Source organism: Prunus dulcis, chromosome 1 (assembly GCF_902201215.1).
Source record: "Prunus dulcis chromosome 1, ALMONDv2, whole genome shotgun sequence".
In the NCBI taxonomy this organism is placed as follows: Eukaryota; Viridiplantae; Streptophyta; class Magnoliopsida; order Rosales; family Rosaceae; genus Prunus; species Prunus dulcis.
In genome coordinates this window covers 22,744,147-22,759,128 of record NC_047650.1, presented here as the reverse complement: position 1 = coordinate 22,759,128, position 14,982 = coordinate 22,744,147, and the positions used below count along the sequence as shown (strand labels likewise).

The window sequence follows — 14,982 nt, the reverse complement described above, 5'->3', positions numbered from 1 at the left end:
TTCAAAGATTCTTGTGTTTTGTGTTCTGTTTTTGACCCTTGGCCATTGCAAACAACCAACAGTTGCTAGAATAACATTCAACAGATAACCATTCAATAACATACACTCCCAGTCTTATAAGTGATAAACAACGTCCAAGCGGGGAAGAATTAATGTTGTTAATAATATTTGTTGTGATTGTTTCCTATTGAAATGGGAGATAGCATATTAAACTCACACACACAACACGGATACTAGGACTCGAATCCAGGACCTTGCCTGAGGGAGTAAATACTCCAAACCACTACACTAGTGGGTCATTTGCTTGTTGTGATTGTTAGTGTTGTTGTTGTTGTTACAATTGTTATTTTAAAAGAAAAAGAAAAGGGAGATTCAGTATTATATCCAATATAGGAGTCAAAATTATAAAAAAAATCCTATATGAAATGGATTTTAGAAATACACCTAAAACTCATTTACAATATAATAAAAAGGCTTTTAACTTCTTTTAAATTACAAAACTGCCATTGATTTCTTAAAACAAACTTAACCCCAAAACACCCAATAGGGTATCAAAGTAATTTAATAATCAAAATTAAATTCAATAGGGCCAGCTGTCATTTTTTGGTCTTTTTTTGAGTTTGTTTATAAAAATTAAATGATATAGGATTTATTTATAATTTTAGTACTAAGAATGAGTACATGACTAAATATCTCAAAAGAAAATAGCAACTGCACATTTAAAATGTTGCAAGTCCTCCCATTTGTTATTTTAAATGTTCTTCTTTTGTTTCCTTAATCAACCCTGAAAATATGTATGTTTGAAGGAGTATTTTGCAGAGAAAATTTGCCAGATTGTCTTTGTATATCAGACAAATGACATTGTCCACACCAAATTGTGTTTTACAGAGAAAAAGTGCAACGCGTAGCTTGAAAACGGTAGAGCTGCTGCTGCTTCTCCATGTGCCTATAATTAAACCAAAGCTGGCATCTATTGTTCTTTAGATTACTTTTCTTTATTTTGACTTTAGGACGGTTGTTCATTAAAATTATCACCGTCATTTGAAAATATTGATCAAGCCAATTTTATATTTATATGTATATATATATACAGATTTTTTTCAATGCGGACGTTCAGGCGTTGTTATCTTGTGGACATCATGTATTTTCTACTACCCTTCCCTGTTTTCCTTCCTATTTACAATGGCATCCACATTGTAATAACGTCCGGCATAGGAGAGGAAATATATAAATATATAAGAAGAAACAGAGGATTACTTTGGTAACTTCTGCCTGCATGGTAATATTAGTAATATATATACTCCCAAATATTTCTCTACAGCACATTTTACATATATAGGACATTCTGCTCTACCGATGTTGTAAAACATATACAAGGTACACAAAATTTGAGTGCAATTTGACTGTTTCAGCTCCTACATCACTTGAACTTGCTCATCATCTCTCTTGAAGGAAACAAATAGGAGAAATACAAGTCCTGGAAAGTTGGAGATGAAATTCTGAAATGCTGGTTTGGTGAACTGGGTCTTGTGAGCTTAGGATGAACACCAATGCTGTGTGTAGAAAAAGTTCATCTGGGCTCAATCCAGCTTTGAGTCATGCTATTCCTTGAAGAGTGTGTGTTGTTAGAGTCGGGCAGAGTTTTGAAAGTCCCTGAGGGAATTTGTCTGCCGAATTCTGCACTGCCAGAGTTGAGAAATGGTGGCTGTGTTGGTTGAGGAATCTCGGGATTTTCGGTCAGCATTTTCACAACTAATGACATTGCTGGACGCAGCTCTGCAGAGGCTTGTACACAAAGTAGCCCAATTTGAAGTAATCTAGATGCCTCTTCTTCATCAAACTTACCTTCTAGGAGTGGATCAACAGCACTGCATAGCCTACCCGTTCCATAAAGGTCCCAAGCCTTTTATGATACGAAAACATAAGAAATAGGTTAATATTTGCTTAAGTTTCATAAACTGTAAGTCGATGACAAGAGAACATATGCAAAATATATTCGTTTACCATGTGTAGAATTGAAACTGAATTTGGAATGTAGCAGTTGTTCCTCTTTCCACATACGACTTCGATGACAAGAACTCCAAAACTGTAAACGTCTGCCTTCTCCGTCAACTTGCCACGAACGACATACTCTGGAGCCATATAGCCTCTAGCGAAGCAAATTTTAAATGCTCTACATTAGAAACCATAAGCACATCTATGAAGCAGCAAAGAAAAACAAAAGCAGGTGCTCAACTTACAATGTGCCAGCAATGGCAGTGCTGATGTGAGTTTTATCTTCAGGAAATAATCTAGCAAGTCCAAAATCAGCAATCTTCGGCATGAAGTCCTCATCCAACAGAATGTTGCTCAGTTTTATATCCCTATGAATAATCCTCACTTTTGATTCTTCATGAAGATAGGCCAAACCCTCAGCTGTGCCCAATATGATTTTATACCTCAACTCCCACCTCAGCGGCTCGACATTATTTTTCACTGAAAATCATTCAAGGGATGAATAGCAGGAACAAGTAAATGGACTGATGAGAAAAACCAATCGTCTTCCCCAAAACAGGACAGAGAAGAGAAAATTACCAGTAAAATAATCATTAAGGCTTTGATTTGGGACATACTCATAAACAAGAAGGCTTTCAGGGCCTGTAATGCTGCACCCCAATAGCTTTACAAGTTTTTTATGATGGATCCCACTAATCAAATTGACTTCATTGAAGAAATGATCCACCCATTGCCTTGTATTGAAGAACAGCCTCTTTATGGCAACAACCTTCCCATCTGGCAAAACTCCCTGTGTTGTTCATAAAGAAATTCACGAAGTCAATTGAATCCTTTCCACATTACTTATATCCAAATCCCTCGTACAGAAAGAAAATCCATGAAACTACCTTGTAAACGGAACCGGACCCTCCTTGTCCAAGCTTGTTAGAATCATGAAAGTAATTGGTGGCCCTTTCAAGAACTTCATAAGAAAAATTGAGTTGGGACTTATTCACAGTGGCCAACAGAGGACCTAATTGCTTTTTCTCTGAAGCAAATGTGACATTAAAATTAGAAAACAAAAATGAATTCAGTGCTTAAAGATGGAATCTATTAGAACTTCAAGCCAAACCTCGGTACCTTTCCTCCTCTTCAGTATTTTCTTCCTTGTAAAGAAAGCAACCGAAAAAATACTCAGCACAACAGCAAAAACAGCAGCTGTTACAGCCAAAATTATGGCCAAGCCGCGGTGTCCTAACAAACATTTGCATGCCAACATTGAACATTATAACTCAGGAACAGATTTGGAGCATTCACAACAGAAAACCAAATTTCAAAAGTCTTTACAATTCAATACATGAAGCTTCGAAATCGATTTACAGTCGAAATCTCAATCCAATTCCAGTTCTTTGTATCAAAATAACACAGACAAAAAGTAAAAGCCAAGAAAACCAAACTAACCTCCATTTCCTGCAGCATCAGTGCTTGTATTGTTACTATAAAACTTCTGAGTCGAATACCTCAAGTAGCAACCAGCATTCAAGACCCTCCCTTCTGCTTTTGGTGGGCACGATCCAATTCTCACAACTGTGTCAGCCAAACACTCTTCACAAGCAGACCCATTCACGAACTCCCAACACTGAGCCAACCCATAAACCGTCTCATTCCCCTGACCCACAAACCCAACAGAAAACCCATCATTCTTCGGCGCCACGAAACTCAAGTTCCTCACCAACCTCAAAGCATTGTCCTTGAAAACACTCTGGTTCCCACCAAAACCTGTGCGCCCGCAAACAGAGGTGTCTTGGGCGCTCAAGCTTTGGTTGAAGAAATTGAAGTCATCGTACCTCAAATAGCACCCATCGTAGAAAAGCCGGCCCCCACGAGTTGCTTTCTGAAATGGGAGGCACCTCAAAATCTGGGTCTTGCACTGAGCAAAGCAGACATCGCAGTCTTGTTTTGAGAGGTCCTTCATGCACTCGCCGAAAGCATAGACGGTGTTGTTCCCGGTTCCATTGACAGCAGCTGCGTATCTTTGGACAGCAATCTGAGGAGTCACTGCGTCCATGGTTGCCAAGAAGTTGGCTACGAAGGTTTGCCTCTCTGCCATCAAAGCAGTCTCGTTGGTGCACATCAGGGCTGCCTCTGTGGCTCTTGGGTCAGAATGAGCAGTCTTTACAAGAAAAAATAGAGAAAGGAGCAAAAGCAGCACACAGTTCTTGGACATGTTGAAGTTTGCTGCAAAGTTGCGAAAATAATTCAAAATCTATTCTGGGGGCGTTTGGAATTGAATAACCAACAGTAGCATCCACCATCCACAAGAAGGAGGAATGTGATGGTGAGTGATAGAAAAACCAGTTGGTGATGATGGATTGATCGTGGATGTGTGGAGCCAGGTGGTGACGTGGGGTCTGGTTATAGGAGCTTGTTGGGTGTAAATGATAGCTGGGTAATGGTATATCACTACTGCTGCGTTTTCTGCAAAAGTCAAAGTCAACCGTCAATTGCTGCTTTAGAAGACCGAGACGGGAGATCCACCCGCGTACGCAACAACAACGAATAACTACGAAATGAAAATGAGAGGGAGCTTTCGATTTTCCTGAGCCTCAGATAAAGACAAAAGAGCTAGCTTTGGGCATTGACAATTTGACAATCAATGACTCAATGGGTGGTAGGTTGATGCGACCTCTCGACGTGGTAAGAGGCGTATGCGACATGTCGTAGCCGAGCATTACCGGAACCGGATATCAAATGGCTAATGGATAAAGATCCGAGGCCCAATCTAAAATGAGTGCTTCCATAGTCATCAATGTGGCTCAAACTTCGTATTTGGTTTTTCAGGCCCAAACGAAAGAACGGCTTGTATTTCTCTTTGCGGTGTCAATCAACAATGACAAATGTTTTGCTGTCAATCTTGCACTTTAATTTCTGATCAATTAGTAAGTTAATATGTCGTTAATCACATATTTTGGCGCACTCCATAATGTAATTCTATTCCACGATCCCAGCCCCCGCTTACTTTTTGAATTATGAAATCATATTATGGAGTAAGTCCAAACGAGTGATTAACATTGTATTAACTTTAAAGCTTGAGCATTATTACTTAAGTGATTTAGGATTTATGACTTATATGGAAAAGATATTTAATTATATCCTAAAACAACCTAGTTTCTTTTACACATAAACACAATATCAATACAAAATAGATCAACCGTAGATTTGTACTTGTCTTACAAATTAGTACACAAAACCAAAACAAAGAAGAATGTCCTTTAATCCAAGGTTGGATTACAAAGTTGATTAACGCGGATCAAAAAAACAATGGTGAGTTACGACTAACACAACAATAATGTCACAATTATAATTCTTAACTGCTCATAATGTTTGAAGAATACTGCTAGCAACATTCTCGTTTGAATATTCTCCTTTTCTCATAACATGTATCATTCTTCTTAATATTTGTGCAACTATGGTCTATGAATTTATTTTCAGTTTAAGACGATAATGACACTTGATATGAGATAAAGGAAAATTACATCCAAGGAAGAAGATTAAAAGAGAAAGTTAGATAACATACCCCTTAATATTTTGTGTTTAAGAGGAAGGGGAGGGAGGTGGGAAAGCAGAAAAACCGGCCGCAATAGTGATAGGAGCTGCATAAATTAATGGCACCGACCGGTCCCACGTGTGGCCCACGGCGTGCGAGAAGAAGACAGAGACAAAGAGTAGAGCTTCAGAAAAGGTCCTAAACATTTCCTTCTCAAATACCACACAGCCTTTTTCAGTTCTTTCCCTTATAATACATGAACGTGCGAGCCATCTTCTCTTAAACTAAAGGCATCAGAATTGTAATGGCCAATGGGGCCTCCATATTCTCCAACTTGTAACTAGAAAACCTGCCACTCCTTTTATTTGTTTTATGCATGCCAAAAACAAAAAGATAGTAAGAATCCATCGCTTTCCCAATCAAACTCTCCTTTTTTCCATCCTTGCTCTGCAATCTGGTTTGCTAGGTTTGGTTTGATGAACATTCTCTCTGTGCTCTATGTTATTTATATTACTTCAACAACAACAAAAACCTTGGACCACCAACCTTTTTACTTTGAGTTCTATTTTGGAAATCTGATATAATATTCTGAAAGTTTAGGTGCTGCAGGTTATTCATAATATACTGCATTCCACGGTCCAACGAGAATAAAATTGTGTTTTTAAATGGATGACAACCCCATTTATCGGATGGAGGAATCCAGATCATTCATTTTCAGCATCTTCTTATGAACTAGTTAAATTAATACAATATTAATTAAGGCTTAATAATGTTATCCAAGTTCCTATCTGAAAAAAAAATATATATACTACTTTCCTCATCTAGCTTCCACTCAACTAAATGATGGATTTGTCCTTATATTAAGACGCTCCAATTTCCAATTATGAGACATACGTAGGACGACGGAGTAATTTTTGTATGTTCCAGATACACCAGTTGATTTACACTCTAATACACATGGGACATGTGGAAATATTGTCCAATTCACATAGGACATAAAAATAAAATTTTTCCACATGTCCCATGTGTATTGGATTGGATGGTACACCAACCAGTTCGTGTATTCTAAAAATACAAAAATTTATTAGACGTAAGTACACAGGAGAGAATATATCACCTAGGATTAATGGAAACTGAAACTGCATGATTAGTTATAGCAAAAAGATCAGGGGTAATAACTTGGAAGGCAGCTAATTTTGCTCAAGCTTGTAGGAATATATATATAATGGATCACAGATGGATAATTAATTTTGAATCATAGTAAATCAAGCAGCTGAAACACATATAGTTTCTTCAGGACATAGTTCTTAAATGGCTCATCATTTTGCACTAGTCTTGCTTGAAGATAGACAGATTTTAAATGGCAGAATATTTAAGCTGCATACTTGTAGATGACTCAGAGATCACTTAAAGATAATTATTAATCCAAATTCTATCATAAAATATTGTAACCAAAAAAGAAAAAAAAAGAAGAAAGGGCACCTAGTGCAGTAGAAGAGGCATAGAACTCATAATTAAATTTAAAAGCTAGCTAGCTAGAAATGAAGGGTGTTCATGAATGTTAGAATCCAAGCAAGGGTGTTTTCGTAAAAGACCCTTGTATAAAGTTTATAAACTGCCTATAACTAACTTACCCTCCCTGCTGCAAGCAGAGTGCTTCCTGAAACTTAGAGACAATATCTCTCTGCTCTAAGCATACATAGAAGCCTAAAACACATATGAAGAGGAGCAAAAATTTATCTTCTCTACTTTTCTTGTTTTTGATTGCCTTTCTAACATTTCTTATAACTTCAGTTGAGGCAAGAAAAAATCATACCAAGAAGAGCAAACCACATAAACATCATCAAGGAAAGGGTGCCACCAGTGGCAATAACACTCATAATTCACATTTGCCCGGCCCTGCTCCAGCCCCTCCTCAACCCCAACAGTCTACCATTTTCCCCGTCTTGTCATTTGGTGCCAAGGGTGATGGAGTCTCCGATGATTCGAAGGTAAAACAACATTGGGAAGTGCATATATATGTTCTTGTGTGCTTGCATTAATTGTGTGTGCGTGCGCGCGTTGGAGAATAAGATAGAATGAAATAACATATGTTCTAATTTTATTGAGCATCCCAATCCATCAGGCACTTGTAGCAGCATGGGAAGCTGCCTGCAGGGTTAAAGGGGCAACTGTGGAAATCCCTTCAGGATTCAAGTTCCTCATCCAGCCTATAATTCTTGATGGCAGCGGTTGTATGCCTGACCTTGTTCTTCAGGTTTATTTTGTTCTCTCTCTCTTTTTTTTAATTTTTTAATTTTTTTTATCACTTCATCAGATTTCAATAACTATATATTTCATGCTGCATTAGGAAATAAAGAAATGAAGAAGTGTAAGAAGTGCATACGCTTCTTTCACTTAACCATGATTTAACATGCAAAGCTAACTAATAATATTAATGTGATTTTGGAATTCCAACAGATAGATGGAACTCTCTTGGCTCCTTCAAAAGCAAGTACCTGGCCAGAATCCAGTTTGTTCCAATGGATAAACTTCAAATACGCTCGTAACTTCACCATCCAGGGCACTGGCATTGTTGATGGCCAGGGCTCTGACTGGTGGAATTCATCTGCGCACAAGAGGTCCAAGCACACTCCGGATACGAAACCCACTGTAATTATTTCTCTTTCGAGCCTTTTCTTCCTTCTCATTATAAACTGTTTGAAAAAAAATCAGATGCAATGCAACATGGTTTTAAAGGCTCTCTCTCTTTTCTTATTTTTACATGCAGGCTTTGAGATTCTATTTTAGCTCAGATGTCACAGTTCGAAACATCAAAATCATAAACAGCCCTCAGTGCCACTTAAAATTTGACAACTCTTCGTGGATCAAAGTGAACAACATTACCATCAGTTCACCAGATTATAGCCCAAATACAGACGGCATTCACTTGCAGAACACACAAAACGTGGAAATTCACCATTCTACTATTGGCTGTGGTAAGTAAGAATAATCAAGCCATAATTAATATCCTTTTTTAAATTATAAATAATTGAAAAATAAAAATAAAAAAGGAAAATGTGTGCTAAAAAAAAGTAGTCAGTGCCCAGTGCCTAGATGGTGCATTGCGCACTTGGAATTGTACTGAAAAGATAGTTAGCTCACCGGTACGAGGAAGAAAATAATTTATAATTAACTGGTGCCTCATAAACATTTTTAAACGGTAAACTGTCACTCAAGTATAACTTTTGAAGCAAGCAGGGATTTGCAGGGCACAAGAAAAACAATGTGCAACTTGCCAACTTGACTTCTGTATGCCTGAGATCCACATTATTATTATTATTATTATTATTATATTAAATCCTAACATTTGTGGTTTCTCTCTTTATACAGGAGATGACTGTGTATCCATACAAACAGGATGCTCTAACGTTCATATTCATCATGTTAAATGTGGCCCTGGCCATGGCATAAGGTATGCCACATACATTTACATTGACCCTTTTTAGATCTTAGTTTAAATTTCAATAGAAAACATATGAGTTTTTTTTATATCGACGATGCTTAAAATTTTGTTTTCTTTCTTTCTTTCTTTCTCATATTACAGTTTAGGAGGACTTGGAAAAGCCGGAAGTGTAGCTTGTGTCTCAAACATCATCGTGAACAACATTTTATTTCAGAATACTCAATCAGGAGTTAGGATCAAGACTTGGCCGGTACGTATAAATAAAGTTAATAATTAATTGCGTACTTACTAATTAAATATCCACATGTTAATAAATCCTAAATTTGGCAGGGAGGAAAGGGGTCCGTGAAGAATGTATCATTCTCCAACATCCAGGTTTCCAATGTGGGCGTTCCTATAGTGATAGACCAAAACTATTGTGACAACATGAAGAAGCATTTGTGCCAGAACCAAATTAGAGGAGCTGTGGCAATCTCAGGTGTTAAATACGATAATATAATTGGGAATTATTCAAAGGAGCCAATTCGTCTAGCTTGTAGCAATGACACTCCATGCACAGATGTGGATCTTATTGATATCCAGCTTAAACCCAAAACCGGGGACCCGAGATCACTTCGATCCGATTTGTGTCGAAACTCGTATGGGAAGTCAAAAGCTCCCTTGCTTCCTTCAGTCATAGACTACTGCTTGAGAAGGGATGGGGGTCAAGTCAAGCATATAGCAAGGTCACATGAGAAGATGTGTTAGAAAAATTTATTTGACTTAGTGGCTTCTTTGAGCTTCCCTTCTACAAAAATATTTACAATTATGTTTGAAGGTGATGGATGGTATAAAAAGATAATAAAAAAAATTTATGTTTGCTTTGGTATTGTAGTGTAATTCAGTTCGTACTTTGTATGAAAGAATAAATAAAATAGTTTCTTTGTTCTGAGTAAAAGGGTCTAAAAGCTTCCAAGCTTGAATTGTTTATTCAAATTTGTGTTGTGTCCACTTTAGAACGAGAAACCAGAACCAGACCCGTTTGAGTGGGTGACTTAGGTTTTGATAGTGGAAGAGGAGGTGGGTGCTGGCACCGTCCAACGCAGCCTTAAGGCCTCAATGCATGCGCATGGCCTAAAAAACTTTGCACAGATAATAAAGATGATGTCTTTACTTTCTGTCTCTTGATCATTCATCAAATATAGTATTTGTTTACAGACTCACTTGTTCATCTCCACTCTTAGCCTACATCTTTCTCAAATTTTATTTTATTTTCAATCGGAAAGTCATTGTTTATTAGCTGACAAAGATTTTGGTAACTTGTAGAGATATGCAACAGTTAAGTTTCTCTTAGAAGAGCTCAAAATCACAACGGATCAGAAAGATTTCTTGCTAAAAAAGTCTGCTTCCTTGGGTTTCAATTTTCATCATGCACCTACTCATGATATGAGAAAAAGTGTGTGAACCGATCCACTTGATTCCTCAAAATTCTTTGACACTGGTTCAAGCATATATAGCTAGCTACTCATGATATGTTGCAGCCTGCTTAGTGATCACGTGCTTGAGTCTCTCCTCGCCATGTTACATGTTTTTCCATATTTGCTAAGAAGAGTTGTGATTTTGATGGGAAATTTTCCTCTTCTCGATTACGAAGTCTGGAATTTTATTGTTTGGCCGATGGCCATTTGGCAAAGAATGACGTGGATCAATGATGGGCTTGCAGTTGTATAAAACCGGAAGGCCATACCCATACCAAACAATAAGGGTCTGTTTGGTGAATTGGATTATGTAGTTGGATATGATTCATAATCTTCGTCAAATATTTGATGTCCTAAAAAAAACATGGATTGGATTACTTCTAATCCTACTACAAGCCAAATGTAGTATGATTATACCTACCAAAATGTTGGGATTAAGTCGGATTGGAGTATGTCTAATCCTACTAAGCCATGTAATTAATAGCACATTTCAATTAATTCAACCCCGTAGTCATGTGTGGTATCAAACACATCATTGGATTAGCGTTATTATTTCCAATCCAATGTAATCCAATGCAATCCAATTCTACCTCATAATCCATTTCAATCTAGTCACCAAACATGTCCTCAACTATAAGTCAAGAATCACAACATTCTGCCCCCATTTCCTTGGAAAATATGGGAAAACATGTAAGATGGTGACTGAAAATGGAAATTGTAGAAAAGGAAAATAAGACGAAGTGGGCAACAATTTATTACCATGTGGGCTGCATGTGGCAGCTTATATATGGTTGAACCAATGCACAAAACGTTTGACGAAATCAAGGAGATGGCTTCACTTCATCTTGAAAAAATATTGTGGCTTGTCGATATGATGCTATGAAATTATTTATTTGAATCGTAGTAGCTTTGAATGTGATTTAATATTTAATATTATACAATATTGTATGTGTTAAATGAATGAAAATTCAATTGTTTCATTGGTTTAAAGTAAGATTTGTTATTACAATGGGTGTCACTGTCAACAAGCAGCTCATCTCTTTGTCACTGCTCTTTCTTGCCTTCCTCTCAGGCCAAGCTCATGGACAGGGCTTGGATCTATGTGCCGGAGCTAACTACGCAGCCCTCTGCCACTCGGTTGTGGGAAGAGAGAAAAGCCCATATGTCGCCGCGGAGGCAACTGTCAATCGATTGATTTCAGAGACAAAGCAAGCAAAAAGTTCGGCTGCTAGGCTTCCCCACAAGGACTCTCCAACTTGCACGTACGTGTATGACGAAGCCCTTTACAGCCTCAAGGAGAGCCTGCGGAGTCTCAAGAGTCATGACATAGGCAGCTTCAACGTCAAACTCTCTGCGGTTATGAGCTTCGCCGAAGCATGCAAAGACTCGTTTGAGGAAATGGGGAAGCCATTCCCCATAGCCAAGCAGAATGAACTCATCAAACACATTGCCAGCAATGCTTTGCATATAGCAACATTCATTTCCTGAAGACACCGCTGTGATTATTCATGGATTAGCCTAAAATAATTTGTAATACATATAAGAGATGAAGAAAATAAGTGAGGTTATCAAATATGCCGCAAAACTTTTGATTAATAGGAAGAGTTGATGGGTTAATGTAGAAGCAAGACTAGCTGGGCCTAGCAAGGCATTGCTGATTCTTATCAAGAATACCCATAGCCCAAGCAAACAGCAGAAAGGTCCATAATATGCCGCAGAACTTTTTGGTTTTTTTGGTCGTATATGCCCAAAAACTGTCAAACATTTGGGAATCTAGTCTCTTATGTTTTCTAGGCTTACATTAGGAGGACGATGGTCAAGGCTTTTGATGAGTAGAGTCTAGAGATGTAGGTAAATTTCATGCCAAATTCAATATTCAAGTCCAAATCATCATCAAGTTGTTTGGTGCATAATTCTACCTCCTTATTGGACTTAAATTGCTTTGGCTCTGTTAGGCAATATAAAAATCACCCATTTGAAACAAATGTTTGACACAATTAACCACATAAACTTTCATGCTTTACAAATATTCACACCTAAAAGAAACTTTTCATTTTGCTTAAACTAAAACAGTACTTGATCAACTTTAAAAGCTATAAACATGCAGAGATTTCCGAGCTTTTTTGTTTGAAGCTTCACACATGTGGTGGTGAGGTCTCATCAGAGGGCCTGGTTACATAGTCGGGTTTTCCTCTTTCACTTCTGCTGTTCTCAGCAAATTTGACACTTGCCTGGTGAAACCCTTTGTCCTTCTCCTTCGAACTCCACTCAGATATGTAGTAGTCTTCTTCTGTGGCCTTCTTTTCAGATGGACCACGGAACATGCCACCCCATTGTGGGAAGTAAATCAAAGTCATTGGGAGGGTACAACAGATGATCATGATCCCCATTAGAGTTATGCCTGTTTCTTTTGAATATTTTGATCCTTTGAAGAATATCAGTTGGGTCAGAACGGCACCCACATTTCCACCTCCTCCTGTCATACCAGATATGACCCCTAATGACCTGAAAAAAAGGTATGGAAATTGTGTCACATAATTACACAATAATGTAGCTACTAAACAATGTAACGTGTCAAAGTTTTCATTTCTCCACTCTGACAGTTGAGGTAGAGGGGTCAACATAAATTTCTTTCATGAAAACTAATACTTCGATCGATGTTTCTAACTTTCTGTGATCAATTAGCTGTTCTCTGCTAGATAATTAATATTGCTTGACTTGCTTTTAGTTAGCAAATCTTTCTCATGAAAAAAAAAAAAAAACTAGGGAAATTGAAAAACTTAAATTATGGAATAAATATTGGTGAAAAAAACTTACCTTCTCGAGACAAAAGGAACCACCCCAAATGTAAGCCCACAAGCACCTTGGACAAAGAAGGAGAACAAAATCATCACAGCAATGGATGCAGTCAAAGAATTCACCTGCCCAAGAACAACACAGAGGACACCTCCAAAGGTTTGTACAATCCACAAAGTCCACAACCTGCCCCTCATCCCAAACCTCTTTGCCACTACATCTGATAGAATCCCTCCTCCGGGCCTAGAAACAATATTTGCCAATCCAAAAGTTGCTGCTATGATCCCTGCAGTGTGGAGATTCAGATTGAATCTGTCATAAAAGTACTCTGCTATTATGTTGTCCACTGCCAGCTCAACCCCAAAGCAATATCCATAAGTCAAAGCCAAAATCCACCCTCTGTAATTTGTAACCCCATGATAGAAGACGCTTGAGAATTTGTCTTTTGGCTTCTCCCCAGATTTCTGCAGGCCATGGAAGTTCCCGTCTGGCATGTCCTCACCAAATATCAGAATAAGAAATGCTGAAAGCGTCTGAAACAGGGCAGGGATGAAGAAGGCGATCCTCCAAGCTGTGAACTTGGCAGCTCCAATGTTCTTGATGACGTCAAAAACAAGGGGCATGATCAGCTGCGTTGCTCCACCACCCAAGTTTCCCCACCCGCCTGCAACTCCATTGGCTGTGCCAACGACTGGAGGAGAGAACATGGAGCTCATCCAGAATTGGGTCGAGACGAAAGTGGCCAAAGAGAAGCCTGTGAAGAAACGCACGAGGAGGAAAGAGATTGGAGATGAGGCCATGGAAGTGAAAAAGACTGCTGGTGCAGTGAGGAGGATGAGCGAGGCAGAGGCAAGCCGCGGTCCAAATAGGTCGCAGGCAGTTCCCATGGCTATTCTTGCAAACACTGCACCAGAAACTGAAGCTATCCCGGCATTACCGATGTCGGTAGCCGTTAGATTGAGGTTGTCACGTATGACAGGAATGAGAGGCGGTGCGGCGAAGCTAGAGACAAAGCAGAGGAAGAAGGAAAACCAGGACAAGTGAAACGCTCGCATGTGGGGTTTGGCTATGGAAAACAATCTGAACTCGGTGGCCTTGTGATCAGAGTCCACAGGCAGAGCAAATTTTGGAGACTGGGTTCCCATCACACTGCTCTCCACTTCCATTTTTTTCTACCCTTTGATCGGAAACAAGAAAAGAGCTTGAAAAAAAAAAGCAGGAACAAGAAAATTGGTTTTGGATATTGGGTAAGGCCGGCTGGTGCCTTACAGAAGATACATGCATACAAACAAAAGTTCCAAGCTTTTGCTTTTCTTGTGTTTTGGCTGTTACTTATAAATAGTATTGAAGAAAAAAGGGAGGTGTGGCCTTCTGTAGGCCTCGAAAGGCATGGTTTTGGAGCTTGAAACCATGTGAATCCGCCGAGTCTCACCCTTTCACTGCGGCTTGAAGATGCAGGGAAATTAAAGTTGAATAGATCAAAAGACTTGGAGGGTAGTGGTTGGCAGGAAGTGTGTTTCAAGTTTTGAGTGTAACGTTTTGTGGAATTAAGATTCACATATGCCAAGGATTTTGGAATTTGACGAACAAGTTGGGCTTGTCATTGACTTTGGAGCGGTTGCCTCGGGATGGAATCCAATGCAGTTCCTTCTTGACTGAGTAAGAGATTCCTCTTCTATCAATATCAAGTTTTAACGTGCATTTGACTTTGGAGCGTGGACTTATTTCATACACGGCATAGTGGGCGGTGAAGGATAGTATAG

General features: G+C 38.7%; 4 protein-coding genes across 5 annotated transcripts; 2 read left to right on the top strand and 2 right to left on the bottom strand.

Annotated features, from left to right (window-relative positions):
* Positions 1-1,257: 1,257 nt before the first annotated feature.
* On the bottom strand, positions 1,258-4,384 carry LOC117616008 (cysteine-rich receptor-like protein kinase 3). 2 transcript variants are annotated; one of them, XM_034345203.1, is made up of 7 exons: positions 3,436-4,384; positions 3,115-3,228; positions 2,883-3,022; positions 2,575-2,785; positions 2,241-2,475; positions 2,005-2,149; positions 1,258-1,903 (listed from the first exon to the last, which is right to left on the bottom strand). In XM_034345203.1, the coding sequence occupies exons 1-7, from the start codon at positions 4,199-4,201 to the stop codon at positions 1,571-1,573; spliced, it is 1,944 nt and encodes a 647-aa protein (XP_034201094.1). In that variant the 5' UTR covers positions 4,202-4,384; the 3' UTR covers positions 1,258-1,570. The 2 variants fall into 2 exon arrangements, with proteins under 2 accessions (XP_034201094.1, XP_034201096.1); XM_034345205.1 differs by lacking the exon at positions 3,115-3,228.
* Positions 4,385-5,820: 1,436 nt separating this feature from the next.
* LOC117614109 (polygalacturonase At1g48100) lies at positions 5,821-9,935 on the top strand. The gene is made up of 8 exons (XM_034342802.1): positions 5,821-6,073; positions 7,187-7,512; positions 7,647-7,778; positions 7,982-8,173; positions 8,292-8,499; positions 8,894-8,975; positions 9,108-9,216; positions 9,297-9,935. Exons 2-8 carry the CDS (start codon positions 7,240-7,242, stop codon positions 9,711-9,713), a joined length of 1,413 nt encoding a protein of 470 aa, XP_034198693.1. The 5' UTR covers positions 5,821-6,073; positions 7,187-7,239; the 3' UTR covers positions 9,714-9,935.
* Positions 9,936-11,258: 1,323 nt separating this feature from the next.
* LOC117615244 (pectinesterase inhibitor 12-like) lies at positions 11,259-12,084 on the top strand. Its single transcript, XM_034344297.1, has one exon. The coding sequence runs from the start codon at positions 11,384-11,386 to the stop codon at positions 11,909-11,911; it is 528 nt and encodes a 175-aa protein (XP_034200188.1). The 5' UTR covers positions 11,259-11,383; the 3' UTR covers positions 11,912-12,084.
* A 326-nt stretch (positions 12,085-12,410) lies between these two features.
* Positions 12,411-14,670, bottom strand: LOC117615243 (high affinity nitrate transporter 2.5). The gene is made up of 2 exons (XM_034344296.1): positions 13,241-14,670; positions 12,411-12,928 (listed from the first exon to the last, which is right to left on the bottom strand). The coding sequence occupies exons 1-2, from the start codon at positions 14,383-14,385 to the stop codon at positions 12,559-12,561; spliced, it is 1,515 nt and encodes a 504-aa protein (XP_034200187.1). The 5' UTR covers positions 14,386-14,670; the 3' UTR covers positions 12,411-12,558.
* Between the last annotated feature and the right edge of the window lie 312 nt (positions 14,671-14,982).